At 35.1% G+C, this 22,337-nt stretch overlaps 1 protein-coding gene across 2 annotated transcripts in view; it reads left to right on the plus strand.

The window, feature by feature from the left end:
* Window positions 1-1,799: 1,799 nt before the first annotated feature.
* LOC110039175 (small G protein signaling modulator 1-like) overlaps window positions 1,800-22,337 on the plus strand; it is a 33,177-nt gene continuing 12,639 nt past the window's right edge. Inside the window, exons 1-8 of one of the 2 annotated variants that reach the window (XM_020744151.1) lie at window positions 1,800-2,193; window positions 2,299-2,478; window positions 5,829-5,927; window positions 6,743-6,846; window positions 20,377-21,182; window positions 21,287-21,409; window positions 21,533-21,621; window positions 21,697-21,897. In XM_020744151.1, the coding sequence (XP_020599810.1) occupies window positions 2,359-2,478; window positions 5,829-5,927; window positions 6,743-6,846; window positions 20,377-21,182; window positions 21,287-21,409; window positions 21,533-21,621; window positions 21,697-21,897 (1,542 nt within the window). In that variant the 5' untranslated portion in view covers window positions 1,800-2,193; window positions 2,299-2,358. The remainder of the gene's footprint in view (window positions 2,194-2,298; window positions 2,479-5,828; window positions 5,928-6,742; window positions 6,847-20,376; window positions 21,183-21,286; window positions 21,410-21,532; window positions 21,622-21,696; window positions 21,898-22,337) is intronic. The other variant, XM_020744152.1, reaches the window with a different exon arrangement.

The following is a 22,337-nucleotide window of genomic DNA, read 5'->3' on the forward strand; positions in this document are numbered from 1 at the left end:
TGTCCATCTCTTCTGGTTCCTCTCTTCTCCTGAACATTAACATGAATCAGAAGAGAGACTTATTCAGAAAAGGGAAATATATGACAATGAAAAAATTGACGACTCATTTAAAAATGAAAAGAGAAGGGAACGAAAATAAGGACTTGGTATGATCAACATTATAAATTAGAATAACACATTCATACCATAACACAATGATACTTAGAATTCTTAGGGCAACCGATAACTCTGTGTGTGAGGAGCATCCTTCCTACGAAGGCTGGTATATAACATTTAATAATGGCAAAACCTCAAAACCGAGTAGAATTCAAGCACGGAGGGACTCATTTGAAAGGTTTTGATGAGAGAGACATAATGGCGAATCTTATTTAAAAAAAAAATGACTTATTGAAAAAAAAATTATGTGAGATGTACTTTTCATGCGTGAAAATTTTAAGTGTACAATTTTATGTAAAAACAGTATCCCATGACTAACTAATTGGTTTGCATGATTTTCATATATGATTATGAAAATCAAGCAACTTACAGAATATGATTTGGATCACTATATTGACTTTGTGGAAAAAACTGATTATTTTTGGGTTTGCGATGAAAATCGTCATTTGAAAATTTAAATTGATAAGTTTTACATAAAAAATGTTTCGAAAGATCATCAAACTTATTTGCACAATATTTATAAGTAATCATAAGCCTCACACAACTTTCAAAATGAAGACTTGAAACCTACAATAATCTTGGGAAAGAAAATAATAATTATAGGATTTTAAGTGATTAAATTAAAAAAAAAATTTAAGTTTATCCTTGAGTTTAGTTAAAATTTAGTGTGAAGTTTGTTTTGATTTCTTTTGATTTTTTGTTAAGTTAAAAATTTAATTTTCTTAAATTAGGGCCTGTTTAAGATCATGCTCAAGTAAAATCCAATAAAATTAGCCAGGAAAACATGGTTGACAAAAATTGAGGTCAACACATAGATTTGCAAATTGTGACAAGTCTTTGACAACGTCATCTAGACCAAAATATAACCCTGTGTCTTTAGTAAATTAATTTAGCAATCTAGGAAGATAGTCTTCATTACTCTCTTGTTTAATCTCTAGAGCAAGTGTGCTTGATAAATAAATATAAATGCTGGAAATCAACAACTTATACATTTTCTCACGAATTTCATGAATTGATCAACATTCTCTCACGAATTTCATGAATTGATCACTGTATTCGACCGCTTAACTTTGAATTCAATTCATTATGATCAAAGGTATATGATGAAAGCAGCCTAACAAATATTTTGATGTACATTAATTGCTTTAATCATAACTAGATATGATCGGGGAGTTGTATCATGCCAATAAATAAAGAGTTCGATGGTGATTGCAACAAAATAAATGAGACAACACAATGATAACATGGTAGATCTAGTCCCTAACACATTAGGATAGCTATATATTTAGAATAAATCCAAAAAAAAAAAACAATAAAGCAGGTGAAATTAAGACATGTATTGCTTTTTAGATGTCTTTGAATTTTCCTTAAAATTGGGCAGGGTTTGTTCAACGTACCGCTTTGTCCAAAAAAAAAAAAAAATGGTCAACAAAAAAGAACCGGCCCAGTAGACCCACAGCGGGCAAATAATAACCGTCGATCATGACCTCCACATTAGATCCAAGCCCCACTCTTTCAACGGTCCAAATCAACCGGCCTAGTGGGACCTACTTGATAAACCGGCCGGCTGAAACTGCTCCGTGTGCTTCACTTCCTAGAGTCCTGCAGTCCGTTTCTTCTCACACATTAATTTTTTCCGTATTTAACAGTAAAAAAATAGAAAAAGGATGCCGGAGAGGGAAGGTAGAGTTGTGCAGAAAATAAACGTCCTAATCTTTCTCTCTCTCGCTCTCTCTGTTCATGAGTCATGGCGACCAAGCCGCCTCAGTTCGATCTCTGGCTTCCGCGTTAAGAATCCTTAAGCGGACTATGCTATGGAAGACTAATCCACTAGTTTACTAGTACACTTGCTGTCCTTCTTTCTCTATCTCAAGCGATTTACGACTAGTATGGGTTTGTTTGACACCGATCGATCTTCTTGAACGCTGTCCATTCGACAAATTTCGGTCGGTTTCCAATCGCTTGCAGTTTTTGGCGAGGTTCAAAGTGCCGATCTCCATCTGTTTCCCTCTCCCTGCTCGCCTGACCTCCGATGTGGTTGGTGTAGTCAACCGACTTTACTTTGGAATCATAGGGTTTTGAGACGCTGTCGATTCTTTTTGGATGGTTTGATTGATTGGAATGTGTTTTGTTTGGTTTCAGGGAGTAAGGAGGAGGAGGAGGAGGGGGAGGCTGAAGAGGAAGGTGGAGAGCAGAGAGCGGATGCTATTCGACAAGGCGGCGAGATGTACGTGCGGGAGTGGTGGAGTGGTGAATCTGCAGATGATGAGCTCGATCGTGAAGGAGATTCGGGAGCCATGCCTTTATCACTCCCCAACTAGGGTCAGTTTATTTCAAAGAAAAAAAAAAAAGAAAACTAGATTCATTTTAAACTCCACATTTGATTGGAGACTCTGGCTTCTTAAGGCTTTGTTGGCTTGTTTTTCTTTTCTAGTTTTATCAATGATTAAAATTTATTCATATTGTTTTGTTTTAATCTTTAAGGTGATTTTTGTTTTATGAAGCTTTCTGCTGTTAGATTTGGTTATTGGATCCCTTACAGTTGACGTTTAACTGTTTTTTCTTCTTTTTACGACTTGTACGATAGAAAAAGAACTTGAGGCCAAGGAAAATTGGATACCATTTTTAGCTAATTTGGTTTGTTATGAAATGCTTCGACCATATTTATGGCTTCCAAGAGCATTTTTTGCACTAAAATAGAAACAGTTTTACTTCACATCAGTTTGCTTTTGCAGTTTGTAAAATATTCCTCTTTAGTGATTGAACATCTTATCGCATATGATTTTTATAACACTCGATTTTAAATTCAGGTTGAATCTGAGATTTGAATCCCTAAGCTATATTGAATACATGGTAAGCGAGTGAAACAACATAGAAACTTCTGAATTGCGCTTTTAAAAATTGCTGACTCGTTTTTTTCCTTCCCCACTTGTTCTGTGTCCATTTCTCAAATCTCGATTATTTATACTGATTTTAGTTATCCAATTATTTTCCAAGAAAAATAAATTTGTCATGAAAACTTCCTTTATCTCCTTGAATCTCAAGATCATGATGCTTATATGTTTTCTAATCAAATAATTTCATGTTATTTTTTTTTTAAATTTATGCGTAAGAGCTTTCAGATAACATCTATTATTGACAGTAAATGATCAGTGTATATTTTTTCTTTTGTCTAAGTGCCCTGATCATGGGAGGACTCTTTTGAATATTTAGTTACTAAGAAACCTGATACAGTGCTATTGTTCAGGAAATGCAATGTTTAACAATGATTGTAGGCTGTGTGCACTCAAGTTCAAAATATATAATAGCTTGAAAGTCTTTCTCATTTTGAGCAAACACAACAAGGATGCGCTTTTAAGTTTTCTTTGAATAGGTCCCACCGGATTCTACTAAGTCATATATGTTGGACATTTAAGTTGTAGATCACTTCTTGTAGTATTTTTTTTTTCTCAGTGAACAACCCTTAACCATTATATTCATATTCATCTCTATATTACCTATGCTTTGGTGATGGCAGTAGTGGTTTTTATTTCATTGGCCGTTCAAAGGTGAGGCAATCGAATTTACTCTCAATGAAGACCTATTCTGATGGCACAAATGTATAATATGGGCTTTCTTTATTTTTGAATGAAACAAGTGACACAATTTATTGCCTAGACAAATTGCTTGGGCTGCTTTACTTTCATCTACGTTATTAGACTTAGTCCAACTATATGAGGTTTGGTTTTGGTGAATTCTTATTTTTCACTCATTCAAAAGGCAACTTATGATGTTAAATTCGTTTTGATGTAAATCATTTCGAATGAATTTTATCCATTTTTAGTTAGGTCTAGCTTTTTTGTCTTTTTAATTCTCTTATAACAAATTTTATCTACTTGTCTAATTTATGCATTATTTATCATTCATTTTACCTGCTCAAACCACCTATGTTTATTTTTATGTACATTATCTTAAATTTTTTTGAAAAGGCTTGGGGATATTTTAAAGTTTAGTATGAAGCTGGAGATATATAATGCAATGGCATTGTGTTTTGTATGCATGGGGAATATGCATGGGGAACTAGTTATTGGATTTTGTGCGAAATTTGCTCAATCTTATGAATCATTTTGATTTTTTTTAATTAATTTCTTAAAAGTGTTGAACATTGTCCCTATTGATATTGTTACTTAGCTAAGGGGGTAATAAGGTTGTAAAGAAGTAGAACATGAATGGGATTTGGTTTTATTTGCCCATGTTTTGTGATTATTGACTAAGCATAAATGAGATAGAGTTTATTAACAAGTTGAAAAATTTATGTTCATGCTTGACCCATTTATGATTAAGCTAATTATGAATAACTAGCCATGTTGATGATCATCAATAGTATCAAATATATATCAATTGATGGCTCCAATTGCATAAAAGAAAGATATGTTTTTTATAGAAAACATTTTTTTATTATTCATAGAACTTAAAACATGTGTTGTTCATGATTCTACGAGTATGGTAGATGGTTTTTAATACTAAAGTGCATATATTATATATTGAGCTTACATAGCATTGAAATTTATTGAAGAGTTAACAATTAAGATTAGTAGAACAAAGATTGATTTGTTGATATGCTATTTTAGTAGATGTAAAATTGATAATTAGTAGTAAATATCACTTAATGATTAGTGTTGCTTAAATGTGGTGGGTTTAAGTACCCTGGATTTATTAGTTAATAGAACGAGGATAAAAAGGTGAAGTTAAATCTAGATGTTCAAAACTAAAAATGCCTCGGGAGTTTAACTATGTAATAGATTATCATGTATAACCAACATAAATTTAATTGCAGTTAGATCTCGTTTGGGAGTAATTCATCTTTCAGAAAAGTTCTTTCAAAAGTAACAATAGAAAAAATTCTGTCATAAATGTACGTAAGTGCAATACTTTCCTTTGAATATAAAGTTTCCTATATATTTTTTAACACTATTTTTTATCACCGTTTAAGATATTCCCTCACCGAATCTTTATTTGTGGAGCCTTCTCATATTATGGTAAAAAGGTAAAATTAACTTTTCCTTTGCAAGACCACGGGCTGCTTTTGGAAAAGCTCAGAGATATTTCATGTGGGAAAACAACAAAAAAATATTTTTCCGAAAAACGTGCGTTGCCAGAAATTATGTAGCCAAAAAACAAAAAACAAAAAATGGTGTTATGCAAATGTATCACTCTATAAAAGCCCGTTCAAATGAGCCCTTATAGTAATTGTTCTATATGCTTTAGAGTGTTGGACAACAAAGATGTTTACTTGCTAATACTTTATGTATAATAAACAATACAATTTAATGGAATTGTGTTAAAACTAATATGAACAGTCAAGCATCTTAATCATTTTTCAGTTGATCATAAACAAATGCCTACATTTATTATTCTATTATCATTCAATTATTTTTAAAATGGCAAAATAGTTTATGAAATCTTGTAATGAGATATTCTTGTGTTAAGTCTTTTTTGGTTGAGTCTCCGCTCTTGAGGATAATGTTCTAGTTGTTTAAATTGTGATTCTGCAATTTAGTTTGTACAAATCGCTTATTTGAAATTTATGATGTGCAGATTGTTTTGAGAACAATTAATTGATCTCCAGTAAAAAAATTGAACTTGGTTAAAGATTTAATTGGCATTTCTTCTTTAAACATTTGATGACACAGAGAAACAAGATGCTCAATCCAGAAAAGTGGCAGGCAGTTTTTGATGGTGACGGGAAGCTTCCAGGCTTCCGGAAAGCTCTTAAACTGATCATACTAGGCGTAAGTTATTTGGTTGTACTATGCACTGTTTTGTTATTTGAATTATATCTTTGTGTTTCTTAATGTTGTGCTGCCATTTCCTATTATTACTAACGAAGAAAGTCTGCCATGTTCTATAGTTTTTCCTTTCGTGTGTTTCAATTTTGGGCTAGTAATATGTTCGCATTAAAGTATGATCATATGTTGACTATAGAAGCTTTGCTTTAGCCCCAGTAAGGATAACTTATGTTTTGTCATGAACTCCTTATAAATCCAACATGACCTGAAATTTAGTCACGTTCTTTCTTACAGTCCTAGTAAATTTGCCCTTCGGATTGGGTTGGTTAAACTTCTCTTTTATATTGGGTTTCTGTTTATCCATGTATTTGATGTTGTTCAAAAACTTGGCTCAGAACGGACATTGTATTGAGTTGAGCAACACCAATTTGATGGTTTAAGTAAATATTATTTTTTAACTAAGCAGATTATTTTTCTCTTCGAGGTGATCAGTTGGCAGATCTTTAAGCTAGATGATGGTTCTAATAATGAAATTTAGTTTTACTCTTTAAACTCTGATTGATTCATCAACTCCTAAAACTTATTAGATTTATTTTAGTTTATTTTTTGTTCTCAAATAACTCAGGACCAAAGTTGAAGAAAACTTTATTTATTACCGCACATTCTGGCATCCTATTTTCCCATATTTCCACTTTGTGTTTGATCTGCTGTTTAGGCCTTACAATTTTTTCTAGAAGTGTATTGGAATATTTTTCTCTTCCCATCTAGTTAAATACACAGTCATTATTCTTAAGCTGTTGTTTTTTCCCATCTATCAGGGTGTGGATCCTTCCATAAGAGCTGAAGTGTGGGAGTTTCTTCTTGGGTGCTATGCTTTAAGCAGCACTGCAGATTACAGGAGGCGGCTAAGAATGGCTCGAAGGTTTTGTTTTGAGTATTTCACCTTTTTTTTGTAGTTTAGTAAATGTTTTATTGATCGCTCAACATGTTACAATATTCCTTTATAAAGATTGTATTTGTTATCTTTAAATTCACATTATCATCTTTTCGTTTTTTTTTCTTATTGTTTTGGAAAGTTGTATACAATATAATGCAAATTTTCTTTTTGTGATTTGATGATATTTATTTGTTGCTGTTATTATGTGTCATCAACTTTTATGTGTTATGGTTATGGATTTTGAGCAGATAATTATTAGATGTTCCATGATGTCTTTTTTTGCCATTTTTAGATTTTAATTTTTTAAACGTATTGAACTTGAGAGGTAAGTGTGAATAGCGAATGTTTGTGTTTGGAAAATTGGAGTTTGGATTTTATTTGTGCTTAATTTTCGTTTTAAAATCAATTGTCTAAACATTTATAAGTATGTGATAGGAACTAGCTAAAGCAAATATTTTATTACAATAATTCAAACATCTCAACTCAAATAAAAGCAGAAAACTACCTACAATTCAAAAGGTAGGCAAGGTCTCTTAAACTATTACTTCTAAGACTCCATACATCAATTTCAAGCCTTCCCAACCCTAAACATAATAAGCCTATTCATACCGGATAATTTTAATAAGAATCAATGACAGAACTACCCTTTTATCCTGCGCCTAAAATGTTTTCAAATTAATTTGTGAGTTCGGCATGGTGGAAAGCATTATTGGTGCCAATCTAACATTACTCATTTCCCAATAAGACACATTATCTTTAAGGTGGAAAAGATGAAACTGCTGTTGGATCAAGTCGTATGGCTTTCACGTGATGTCATAGTTTGATAATCCTTTCCACTTAATCAACACTTCTTTCCCACATGTTGATTTCTGGAGCACTCTTTTTTAGCTCTAGTGGCTCCAAGAAAACTTTCATATCCTCCATCAAGATTGGGGGAATTGAAGAAGGGCATGTTATCACCAATAGTGTCTCAACTATAATATATGGAAAACTGGATGAAGTGTCGATGAAGGTGGCAATTTTAGACGATAAGCCACCCACTAATGTGCTCTATGATCTCATAAGGTCATTGTCTTCTGTTGATAGGACCAAAGTTTTAAATACACCATATCTCCTATCGCAAATTGCCCACCCTTTGATGTCTATTGGCTTGTTTCTTCATAAGTTGTACTTTCAATAGATGTCCCTCAATTCTACCAGTATCTTGTGCCTCTTTGTGTACAACTCCACCAGAGACCTACATTGTACTGTGTCCATAATGCTCTAGGTGATGTGGATCACGACCATACAATATTTTAAAACATGTAGCTTGAGAAGGTGTATGATATGATGTGTTGTATCATACTCTGCCCAACATAGCTATTTCACCCACTGCTTGGGTACGTCAGATACAAACCAACACACATAGGTCTCCATGCTCCGATTAAAAACTTCTGACTGTCTATCTGTCTGCGGGTGATATGCTATACTTTTCTTTAATACTATCCTTTGCATTCTAAATATCTCTCTCCAAAAATGACTAAAGAAGATCTTGTCTCAACTCAACATTATCGATTTGGGGATCCCATGCAAGTGGACAACCTCCCGTATAAAAATCGCGGCTGCAGTGTAGGGATGACATAGAGGTATAAAGTTCGCGGACTTGCTCAGTCGATCCACTATCACCAAGATGATTGGAAATCCTTCTAATTGAGATAAGCCTTCAATGAAATCCATCGTCACATCCTGTCACACTTTCTCCGGTAATGCTAGAGGCTGTAGCAATCCCTAGGTGCTAAGGCTATATATTTGTGTCGTTGGCACACATCACCCCTTGAAATCATGTTCTCCACATTTTTCCTCATTCCCACCAAATACATTCTGCCGCTATCTTTCGATCTATTTTGAGCACGTCAGAATGCCGCTCAATAGCATTTCCATGAAACTCATGTAATGACTTCAGCGTGTGCCTTGAATTTTGGAGTATTACATAACATCCCTGGTAGAGTAATCGTTGACTACAACTAATTAATTAGAATAGTCGTTCTTTTTGTTAAAACTGACCTAATCTTACTCAATTCTTCATCTACTTCTTTGTCCTATCTCAGGACCTCCTAATGTAAATCGAAGGATCCGACAATGCTAATAATTGAGATCCTCCACACGTAACGATAGGACATCATCAGTCTTATTCTTTAATCACGGACTATACTGCATCTCAAAGTCATATCCCAGTAGTTTTGATAGCCACCATTGATGTTTCTCAGTCACCATTCACTATTTTAACAAAAATTTAAAGCTGCATTGATCCGTGTGTACTGAAAAATGCATTCTCGACAACTAAGGTCTCCATTGTTCAATGACAAGCACAATTACCATGAGCTCTCACTCATATACTTACTTGAGTCTTACCCTCACTGTCAATACTTGATTGAAGTAAGCAATGGTGATTGACATTGCATGAGAATTTGACCTAACCCATAGCCTGAAGCATCCATCTCTACAATGAATGGTTGGCTGGAATTACGTAATGACAATATTGACACATTCTTCATGTCCTTTAACTTTTCAAATGCCTAGGGTGCTTCTTCCCTTCACTTAAAGTTAACCTTCTTCAAGTGCTAAAACAATGGCTACACAATCAAACTGTAAACCTTCAAGAACTTCCGGTAGTATCCTATAAGTCTCAAAAATCCTCTGAACCCCTTTTAAGTTTTGAGGTAGTGACCAATCCAATATAGCTGCTATCTTTTATGGAAATGTTGGCGCTCTTGTAGCCGACATCACATGTCTTACGTAACGCCAATATTGACACATTCTTCATGACATTTAACTTTTCAAATGTCTGGGGTGCTTCTTCCCTTCACTTAAAGTTAACCTTCTTCAAGTGCTCAATCAATGGCCACACAATCAAACTGTAAACCTTCACGAACTTCCTGTAGTATCCTATAAGTCCCAAAAAATCCTCTGAAACCCTTTTAAGTTTTGAGGTAGTGACCAATCCAATATAGCTGCTATCTTCTATGGATATGCTAGCGCTCTTGTAGCTGACATCACATGTCTTCGTATTCCACCTGTTGAAATAGGGAACCTGAAGGAGCACACAATTACAAAAAAATAATTCTAGTTGACATAGCCAAACCGAAAGTGGTGTACCTACATCACGATTCAAAATAGTGGGCGGCATAATTACGTCGAGTAGCCGCGTAGCTATGCCACGATATCCTTTGTTTCAGGCTCTGTAGCAGAGCGACTAGCATAATTATGTCAAGGAGCGGTGTGATTACATTAGGTGTGGTTTGTCTCTCGATTCAATTTTTTATAACCTCGATTCAAAGCGAGCGTATCTCTCTTGCACATTGTGAACTTTCTAAGGGCTTTTGTTTGGAGTTGTGATGTTCAAGAAGTGAATTTCAGATTGTACGATTAAGAGACGGATTTGGAGCATAATTTTTATATGTTTCTGTGGTATAGAGAAAATCTGAGCTGTGAAAATTTTTGTATGTTTCTCATTTTATAGTGAAATTTTGGTGGTGTGACTTTGTAGATTTTTCCCTTTAGGTTTTTTCACGTCAAATCTTGGTGTTTGTATTTCTAGGATTACTTTGTTGCGTGTTTCTGGTCAATATTTTATTTTCAGATTTCTCAAATTGGTGTGATTATTTTTTTGCTGTTTGATTTTGATTGTAAATCGATCGAAGCCAGAGTTTTCATCCCAACAAATAATATCATAGAGGTGTATCTTTTCAGAAGATCTTTTGATTCGAGTGGGAGCAATGACCTAATGAAGTCAGGTTCAAAGTGGAAAAATTTAATGGATTGAACTTTGTGTTCGAGAAAATGCAAATGAAAGATTTATTATATTAAAAAAAAACTATATCAGTCACCATAAAGAATTAGCAAGAAGCTTAAAACTATGACATTGGAAGAATGAGACGTGCTGGATCGAACAACCCTAGGTTTGATTCATTTTCCAGTTTCTTCGTTTGTTGTTTTCAACTAGTAAATGAGAACATGACAACATTGACAAGAATGTATGAGAAACCTTTAGCGTAAATAAAATTTTTATGATAAAGAAGTTATTCGGTTTGAAGATTGCGGAAGATATTTTGGGGCTGAACCCTTGAACAATTTCAATACTATGACAAACCGATTGTGTTTTGTGGGTATCAAATTTGATGTTAAGGTAAGGGCACTGTTAATTTTATCTTCATTGTCGGATAGTTGGGATGGACTGATTACAAAGGTGAGTAACTTTTCATGTAATTTGAAGGTTAACTTCGATAGCATTGTAGAGTTAGAGCTGAATGATGAAATTTGCAAAAAAATAGTGAACGGTGAATTCTTAAGTTTTGCATTGAATGTTGAAAAAGAGGGAATAAATCTAGACATAAATATTGATTGAAACAAATTCAAGTCCAGTAGAGAGAAGCCAAGGTCAGACATATGAAATGATAGAGGTGAATGTTGGAAATGTGGGAAGAAATTTCATTTCAAGAAAGACTGTAACTCCAAAAAACGTTGGTGGTGGCCGAGGCAAAAAACTCTGTAGTTGTCTCCACATGCGAAATTCAAGGCGATTCTCTGGTTTTATATCTAGTCTGCACTGAATCTTGGATATTAGATTCAGGTGCTTCTTTTCATGCATGTCCTAACAAAGATGTGTTTTAAAATTACACTCAAAGTGATATAAAGAAGATTTATTTGAGAGATAACAAGTTCTGCAATATCATTAGAAAAAGTGATGTTGATATCAAGTTGCTGAATATAATAATCTGGAAGTTCAATGAAATTGGATATTTTCTAAGTCTGAATAGAAATTAGATCTCGATGAGCCAACTGCCAAAGTCTGCGTATGTGATTATTTTCATAGGTGATTCGTGGAAAGTGACAGGGGGCAATGGTGATGGATTGAATAACGTTGAAGGTGCTCTTTATCTAATCAATGAGTTGACATAGGGTATGTTTGAGGTAGCTGTTGATTATTTATAATCTGCTAATAAACAGATTATTCTGATAATGATAATTGATAATCTGATAATCTGCAGATTATCAGAATAATTCGGCTTGCTGTTTGAGGCAGCTTATCCAGAATAGCTTATTGGTAGTTATGACTGTATAAATGATCTTCTTGCCCCTGTCTGGTAAAACTATTCGGGGCAGATTATTCAGAATAGCTTATTGGTACTACATAGACATATAGTGCAACAACATAAAATCACCACAAAGGAATTTCACGTCATGACATACAGTTCTTATACTCTCGTTAACACCAGAAAAAATAAAAACATGATAAAGAAAAGTACAACTACAATGAGAAATATTAAAATATTCAATTTCAAACTCTGACTACGTCGGTCATCAGCTGCACTATCAACCTGGGAGAATATCATATTCCCATCACTGCTAGCAGTGTAACAAGTGGGAGTGTCGGCCCATTGGAAGAAATCGCAACGAGCTGAAACACCCCTGCAACAACCTTAGAACTGTCTCCCACTGCTATGAGGTTGACGCGTCGTAAGTAACGGAGCAGGTAGTCCACAGTAGCACAAAACAACTCTATCTGTCACTGAAATCCTAGAAGTCATGATGATATATCTGCGAAAAAAAGAAACAAAAAATTTGACTGTCAGATCTATAAAAAAAACAGAAAAAAAAAACACTACAAAATGGTTGTATATTGTACAAAGAGAAGAAAAACTTGGTGGATTAGATGCTATAGATAACATCCGCTAGACTCCCTCAGTGTAGTCATCTCAACCACACCCTCAGCGTCATTAACTTCAAATTCACTATAGTCATTGTCCTCCTCAGGAACTGAAGGTCCAATCATAGTATCACATGGTTCTTTAAATATATTTAGATAATCGTTATCGGCCATACTGAAGTCCATATCTGAACGTGAAGGATTCCTGCAAGCCCCGTCTCACTCGAGCTGAAAGCATATTTCCTCGTTGCCACCACCCCCTTGAACATTATATCAAGTTTATCTTAAAAATCAGGCTCAATTCCGCACTGCTTATATTTTTTTTCCGTCAGTATTGCCTAAAACAACAAATTTGGTTGAACATCATATTGTTGAATAAATTATGAAATACACCAGTTGAAAAAGTAAGTCGTACCTCTAATTTCTCGGCCCATTATTCTTCCAGAGCATCAATTGTCCTTTTTATTGGATCCCACCCCAGCCCCGTTGATCCATGTTTTAGCTCTTTCCAAATCTTTCATTCTTTTTTCAGTTGATCCCATTTATTTTTAAACTTAAGCTGGTCATAATCCCTTCCAATCAGTTCCTTAAATCTCTTCGATAAATACTGTCAACCTTCCTTGTTGAAGTACGTTGGTGGCCTATTTCCCAATTCTATTTATTTAATACATATATCGCAAAAAATGTTGGTTACTTTTTTATCTCATATAGCGGAAGGACCCCCTTCTTTAAATTTGTTGAAACTATAAGGAACAAAAGTTTAATGCTCAAAGAATCTCCACAGTGTTGAAATGTGTTGAAATTAAAAAAAAAATTAAAAAAAACAAAATAAAAAAACAAGTACACAAAAGATTTGTGGTTCAATTAAAGATCTACGTCCACGGAAAGAAAGACACAAATGTTTTTATTATGAACTTATTAAGGATACAACAATACATGGTGCAAAAACACCTAAGACCGAAACTCCAAAACATATTTCTGCATAAAAACCGTAAGGAACAATACATTTCTATCTCAAAATGATAATACTTCAACCCTCATTTCCCAATGTATACCACGTAGTGAAAGATAAAGATAAAAGAGAAATATACAAAATATATATAATGCTTATGGCTGCAGGATTTGAGGTCACGGATAACGATCGATGTGGAACGAGAGAGTTTCCATACAATTTTACAGACCAAATTTCTTTACCACACAAATATTTGTTGCATTACAACAATAATAGTTTACATACCATTTCAAATATTGTTCTCACCGCATTACAACAATGATAGTAATCGCCAATGCCATCAAAAGATCATAAACATATTGAAGAACAGCTAAAGATTATTTTAAACGCATTCTATCTTTCACATGACAACATTCAACATTGCCAAATAGAAATCAAACAAAATATCACTCAACAAGGACCTTTTCTCTGCATACCAACAATGCTAATATGAGGATCCCGAATCTTTCAAATGACAACATATCCCCAATGGTAAAAACCTTTTCTAACCCAAATACTAAAAACCAAAATGAGGATCCCAAATCCTAGGGAACATTTTGAAGAACAAATTTTTAGGTTAAAAACCCTTGACGAGGAGCAAAGATGAGGAGATAAGAGACAATTTCGAACCCCTAAAAAATTCCATACAAACAATACCAGGCAATAATCCCAGGCAACAATCAAAACTTCTAAAATGATATTCAGACGAACGATACCTGAAATATTGCAAAGAATTTCAAGGGGTTTACGGGATCGAGGATTGATCCAGGAGCAGAGACGAGGCAGGGGGCCAGGAGCGGCGAAGAGTGCGAGACGACAAAGGGGATATTAATTGCAGATCTAGGGCGAGACGGGATCTAAGGGGGCGCTAGACGGGGTCGAAGGGGCAGCGGGGTAATAAGATATTCCTAAACGCTGAAACGCAGGGGGCAAGAAGTGGCGAAGGATTCGATGGATTATAACATGAAGCATTACGCGATTAATGCCACTGCAGTCACGAACGCCTTTTCCAAACGTGACCACGACGTTCCGAAAATGCCGAACGCTCTATTAAGTTGCCCCAAACGGGTCCATAATCTATTGATATGCTTGGAACCGAGGTTGATGCTAGTCTATGACATTGCAGACTTGATATGTGTGAAAAATATATGATGTCCTTTTGAAGAAAACTTTTAGTTTTGAAAACTATGAATTTAGAGTTGTTGTGAAGATTTTGTATGTGATAAACATAAGAAAGTTTCTTTCTCCGAGGCTGGGTCAATGGCAAAATCAAATAAATTAGAGTTAGTGCATACTGATGTATGAGATCCTATTTCAGTTCAGTCTATTAGAGATTCTCATTACTTTGTCACTTTCATTGATGATTATATCAGAAAGATCTGGGTTCATTTCTTAATGTAAAAATCAGACATATTTCAACTATTTAAGAAGTCAAAGACCATGATAGAAAATGAGATTTGAAACTAAAGTGTCTTAGATCAGACAATAAGGGCTAGTATCGTGTCAGAGGTTCGAAAATTATCATGCTTTAAAGGGATCAGACATGAGTTCACTGTTCTAAGGACTCCATAGTAAAATGGAGTAACTGAGCGCATGAACAAACCATTATAGAGCGTGGTAGGAGTATGAGGATGTATGCATGCTTGTCAAAGTAGTTCTGGGTATAAGCAATAAACACTATTATTGAGATCTCAGACGTATTTCAACTGTTTAAGAAGTCAAAGACCATGATAGAAAATGTGATTTGAAGCTAGTGTCTTAGATCAGATAATAAGGGCTAGTATAGTGTCAGAGGTTCGAGAATTACCATGCTTTAAAGGGATCAGACATGAGTTCACTGTTCTAAGGACTCCATAGTAAAATGGAGTAACTGAGCGCATGAACAAACCATTATAGAGCGTGGTAGGAGTATGAGGATGTATGCAGGCTTGTCGAAGTAGTTCTGGGTATAAGCAATAAACACTATTATTTATCTGATCAATCATGGCCAATCAATATCATTGAAGGAAGACTTACTCTAAGAAGTGTAGAGGGATAAAGAGGTGAATTTATCTCATCTGAAATTTTTTGGGTGTTCTGCATATGTTCACGTTGATGCGAGATTGAGAAGTAAAATTGACTTAAAATTTTACAGGTGCAGTTTCATTATGTATGACTCAGCATGAACATGGGTACAAATTTTAGGACTATCAAAATGAAAAGTTCAATAGGAGCAGAGATGTTATTTCAATGAAATGAAAATGTACAAATGACATGAGCTGAACTCAGGATTGCCAATTATTTACTTCTCAAGTGTGCAAAAATATTGAGATAGAAGATACTGGTGATCAGAATGATAAATAAAGAAAAAGTACTCAATCAGATGAAGCAAAAGAAGTTCCTCAGTCACCTACTACTAAAGTAATGAGGTCCAACAAAATCTTGAGATCAACACGGAGGTATTCCTTTTTTTGTATTGTTTATTGCTAAGTAATAGTGATGAACCAAAGTGCTATAAAGAGCTCTTTTAAGTTGAAGATTCTAATAAGTAGGAGCTTACGATGGATGAGGAGATGTAGTCCTTAAGGTCAAATCATACGAGATTTTACAATATTACTAATCGACAAAAAGACACTGTATAATATAGGTTAAAAGAGTAGTCAAATGGTAGCAGACACTGTAATAGAATACTTGTGAAGGGGTTTCAACAAAAGCAATGAGTGCATTATACAAAGATCTTTTCCCTTACAGTGAAGATGGTGACTGTCAATTTTGTTGAGCTTAGGAGTAGAGGAAGATTTACATCTAGAGTAGATGGTTGTAAATATAAGCTTCTTACATGAAGATCTTGAAGTTAAACTATATTTGGTGCAACGACAAGGTTATGAGGTTCCAGCGAAAGAAGACTTAGTCTGCAGGTTGAATAAAGACCTCTATGGCTTGAAGCGAACCCCAAGTCAACAATATAAGAGGTTTGAAAGGTTCATGTAAGACAGTGAGTATATGAAAGATTAGACAAAGCACATTGCTTCATAAAAAAATTGATAATTTCTATATCTTGCTCCTTTTGTATGTGAATGACATGACTAATTGCAAATGTAGATATGAAGAATATTAGAAACTTGAAGGGGCAATTATTAAGTGAATTTGAGATGAAAGATTTATGTCAAACCAAGAAGACCTTCAGGATGAAAATCAACAGGGATAGGTGTGCAAGTACATTAACGTTTTCTCAGACAGAGTATATTGAGACAATCCTTCACAGGTTCAACATGAGTGAGACAAAATTAATTTGTACTCATTTAAGTAGTCACTTCAAGCTATCTAAAAAATTATTGCCTTAGTATGAAGCAGAGCAAACACAAATGAGAAGAACTCTGTATGCTTTAGCAGTTTGAAATCTGATATATGTTATGATATGTACGTGAACATATATTGCATATGTAGTTGGAGTGGTCAGCAGATACATAAATAATCTAGGAAAAACATTATTAGGAGGCAATAAAGTGGATTATGAGGAATTTGAGTGGAATAGTCAACCTGAAACTTTGTTTTGGAAGTATAGGAATCAGTTTATAGGGATTTATCAATTCGGATATGACATGAGATTTGGATGGTAGAAGAAATAGAACACGACATATCTTCAATTTGGGGAACACAATGATGAACTGTGTTTCCAAGTCGCAAAGGAATGTTGGGGAACACAACGATGAACTGTGGTTCCAAGTCGCAAAGGAATGTTGCATTTTTAACTACAGAAGTTGTATACGTTGTTGTAATTGAGGCTAGCAAAAAGTTGATTTTGCTACTGGGCTTTATGCAGAACTGGGCAAGGGGCAAAGAATGTAAATGTTTATAGTGACAATATGAGTGCTATTGATTTTGCTAAGAATGTTGTTTTTCATGCTAGGACAAAACATATTCAACTGAGCTATCACTTTATTCGCTCTCTCCTAGAAGTTGAGCAATTATTTAGAGAAGATACACATCTTAGAATCCTATAGATATGCTGATTATGGTGGCCATTAACAAGAGATTGGAGCTTAAGCTTGTATTCAGTTGGATTCTAGGAAGGTTGAGGCCGGAGGTGAGCCACTTTGCGGTACAAGACTATGAAGATGATACAAATGTTGGTACAGATTTGGAGGAGATTGTTCGGAACACTCAACGCCGCGAAGGTGGCTCTTAGGCGTTGGATATTGGGCTCCAGACACAAGAAATTTTTGACCATTTTCCGAGTGCTGAAAAAGTCAGCGCTACATAGCACCTAAGCACTATAGTGCAACGCCTAGGTCCCGCAATGAACATAGTATTTATGGCGTCCCAACACCAGCCATGGGCGCCTAGGCACCAATATGTATAGGTTGACAATTCCAACAGTTAGATGTGTTTCGCCGAGGGAAACTATATAAATGATGAAAATGAAGTTTGAGGGATTTTTCCTTCATTTATTCTGCAACCTCGAGCATGGAGAACTCGTGGAGAAGGCCAAACAACTCCAAGGAGTCTTGGAGAGAAGGAAGGAGAGAAAGTTTGAGAGGATTGATAAAGTGTAATGCTTACTGTTTGTGTCTTCATCCTATTGCTTTGTATTGGAAAAGAGATAAGTACATTCAAGGACTCTTTTTCTTTAGATTTCTTGTTAAAACTTGGTCAATGCTGAATTCACTTAATTCAAAGTTTGATTGGATGTGTTTTGTCATAAGTAGTGAGCAGTTCTTTTTGTTTATCCCTTGAAATGGAAATTAGGGAGGACAAAATTAGGATTTCTTTGATGATTTGTTCTTAAATTCTCTAAATAGTGCTGTGTTAACCCTTGATCTTAATTTTCATTCTACCCGACCAGTAGGATAGTTAAAATCTATCGTGAATTTCGAGATCCGGAAGGATAAAGTGTAGAACAAAAATGGTTAACCACATAAACTCAAGGGAATAGGAATATATCCTTTGAGTTTATGCAATCAATAGGGAGATGATATTGTTTGGGTTGAACATGGGATTTATGGAACTAAACCTATGACAAACTATCTTTCTTAAATTTTCGGGAGGTTATAAGAGAGACAATGCTCCTGATTGACACTAGGCCTTAATTACTTTCTCAATTCTATTTGTCATTGGATCGATTCGAGGGGGAAATGTTTCTAAAACTTAACCTTATTTGAATTTCTTCTTACTTGCTAGAATAAACTTACTTTTTAAAAATTGAGACTCATTTAAACTTGCTAATTAAGCTTTTCAGGCTAGGACCAACATTAGTAAGGTAGAATTTCTAAAAAATTGAGCTTATCACGTTCCTTGTGGGATCGACAGCTACAACAGAAATCTAAACCGATACTACTGATACGCCACGTATACTTGCGTGAGTCGCTAGTGCTTCTCAACACTTTGGAGTGTGTCAATGCTCATCTATTTCTGATCTGATTTGATTGACCTTTTCTGCTAGTTTTTCCTCCAAAGCGTCCACCTTTTTGGCTTTCATTCTTGGACTTTTTCGAAACTCTTTTACGCTGAAATTAAGAGATTCAAATATTTTGAGAGCAATTTTTTGTGCGTGGAACTTTGGATGCCATGATGTCATAATTCCTATTCGCGATTCGACAGAACTATTGGAAGCCAGGCGAAACAATAGAAGCTGCAATCCAAATTCATGTACGTCGCAGATCCCAATCACAAGATTCCATCACAAGAGGTGCAAAACATCTTTATGCCGCATTTCTGATTGACAGTTTCGATTTAGAGCGCTGTGGAACTCCTAAATACCTCAACTCTTCGACTTTCCTGTGGTCTGTGTCCCTTTATCTCATCGTGGCCTCCCCTGTGACTGTGGCGTCAGAGTTTGGTTTTGAAGGAGTGCAAACAGGCAAAGATCCTGTCATGGCCTTCTTGGCTACTTCTGTTTGCCGTTTTGAGAGATTTTGTCATCGCAATTCCATATATTCGCGACCCTTGATGGCACGACCCCTTCGTTCCTTCTTAGCTAGCTCCAATCATGACTGCTCCCCGATCCAACGTCGCCTCCCCAATCCTTCTCGCCATCCTTTGTCGTCGATGGCTCTAATCAGAACTGTATCGCGATGGCGCAGTCAGCGATCTGGTCGGCTTCTTATGGTTTGATTTTTGGAAATCTTGCTCTAATAACAATTTGATAGGAACAAATACATATTATCACACAAAATATAGGGCAAAACAAATTTTTTTCTATGATAATCGAAACAACTCAACTCAGATAAATACATATAACCACTTACAATTCGCGGCAACAAAAAAACAAGCATCCCCAATCTTAAACATAATAAGCTTATTTATATTAAAATATATTAAATAATAAATGACTAAACTGTCCCCTTAGCCTTGTTTCTAAAATAATTCCTTAAATTAATTGGCTGGCTCAGCATGTTGGAGAGCATTGTTGATGCCGATCTAACAGGACACTTCATTTTTTTTCCCCTTTTGCAGCAATCAGTTTTTTGACCTTATGTGATAAAAAAGGAAAAATAGGAAAGGAAACAACATATGTATGCTATAATATTATTAACAGATCCAATAAACCTGAGTTTCGAGAAGGATTATGAAAATTCTTTAAGGTGTCTGCACTAAGTCAGTTACTTCATCAGGCTGGTGTTCTAGTTTTAGTAGCTTTGCATTATTTTAGAGAACGTGCTGAATGACATTGTCATAACCTTCTGATATCTTCATTGAACTAGAGACTTGTGCATACCGGTAAAAATGTTAATTTATTCATTGGACTTCTTTAACTTATTTATTTTTCAACGCAATAAAATTGATAGAGAAGTTCCACGTTGGATTTATGCCTACAATCTAGCATGATTATATTCACTCTATTTTTTATTTGATGCAGAGAACGTTATGATGATTTGATCAGGCAATGCCAAACCATGCATTCTAGCATTGGTACTGGAACCCTTGCTTATGCTGTTGGATCCAAAGTGATGGATATGAGGACTTCATCCAAATGTAATGACTCAAAGGAAGCAATGAGAACATTTGGTCGAAATTCTCAGGATACTACTGATACAATAGAGACATACTCTGCTTTGAATAATGGCTATATGGATTCATCATATCAACATCAAAAACAGAAATCTAGCAATTCAGTTGAGTTATACAGTGCAAGGATGAGCTCTAGTAGTGCTGCCTGTGATTCTGCCAGCACTGCACCACCTTCTTTGGAGTATAACTTGTCAGAAAAGCCTGAAACTGAGTTGCATGAACTCCAATGTGCATCTGAGAGCTTTTATGATTTTCCGTCTCTTCCTGTTACAAATTTATTCGAAAAGAATGGCACAGATGACAATAGAAGCAAGTTTTATGATGACAATTTATCTGTCTCTAAACGCACAACCAGATTTCGGGATGAGCGCATGCATAGTTTTCAAATTAATAATAATGTGGATCTTATAATTGAATCAAATGATCCTACTAATGGTCTATCCAGAGCAAACAGCCATGGAACTGAGTTTTTTAGTACATATATTAAAGAAAAAGACAGAACACAAAATGAGAATGGATACAAAAATGAGACAGTTAGCAAACTATGGACTTTAGATACTCCGGGGGAAGCTATGGAGGCAGCAACCACATCAATTGGATCAGTTTTTCATGATGAAAAAGTTTCTGAGTGGTTGTGGATTCTCCATCGCATTGGTAATAAGCTACTTCCTATTTGTCAATTTGATAACTATAATGTTAGCATGAAATTGTTCTTGTTTCCTCAATGTTTATACAATCTGAAAGTCTATATTTTTCAGTTGTTGATGTAGTTAGAACAGATAGTCAACTTGAATTCTATGGAGATTCAAAAAATATGGCTAGAATGTCAGATATTCTTGCTGTTTATGCCTGGATTGATCCGGCCACAGGATACTGTCAAGGTATTCCCCTTATGTCCAATTGCCTCTTCTTTTCTATGTTTGTTCTATGAAGTTTTTGACATAAATTGTTTTGGGATAAACTGATATTTTTCTTTGTGATTTTTAATGTGGTTTTACCATTAGGTATGAGCGATTTGCTCTCTCCTTTTGTTGTGCTGTACGAGGATAATGCCGATGCCTTGTGGTGCTTTGAGATGCTTCTAAGGAGAATGGTAACCTTGTTTCCATGCAAAAATTTTATACTATCTTCATTTGCATTAATTTTTTTTATTTGATTTTATGCACAGCGTGAAAATTTCCAGATTGAAGGACCCACTGGAGTAATGAAACAATTGCAAGCTTTATGGAAAATATTGGGAAGGACAGATGCTGTATTGTTTGAACATCTGACTGTGATAGGAGCTGAAAGCCTTCATTTTGCTTTTCGGATGTTACTGGTGCATTTTCGTCGGGAGCTGTCCTTCACTGAAGCTCTATTCATGTGGGAGGTCTGTGGCTTGAAGAAATTGCTTTTGAATAATAATAGTTGGACACTTTCTTACTTGAATTGAAACTCTATGCAAATTTAATTAGCTTTCCTTCAGCGAAGCTTTATTCATTTGGGAAATTTGTGGCTTGACTAAAATTGCTTTCACTTAGTATTAATAGGACACTGATTTACTGGACTCTAAACCCCTATGCAAATTAAGCACGTCGAAAAGTGACCTTGACTTCTCGTTTGAAATATTAATGTAAAGTGAAATAAAACTGAAAGATTCTTTACACTTTATCATAAGCGTTAGCCTTCAACATTTCGGGTTCAGCTCCACTTTTTCCATTGAGATATTATTACTTTTGGGCATGTATTAGTACAACTTTTTATGCACGCTACTATAGTTTTACTATTTTCCTTTTCATAGTCTTCCATATTAGTTCCGTTTACATTTGT

This window comes from Phalaenopsis equestris, unplaced genomic scaffold (genome assembly GCF_001263595.1).
Source record: "Phalaenopsis equestris unplaced genomic scaffold, ASM126359v1 Scaffold235610, whole genome shotgun sequence".
In the NCBI taxonomy this organism is placed as follows: domain Eukaryota; kingdom Viridiplantae; phylum Streptophyta; class Magnoliopsida; order Asparagales; family Orchidaceae; genus Phalaenopsis; species Phalaenopsis equestris.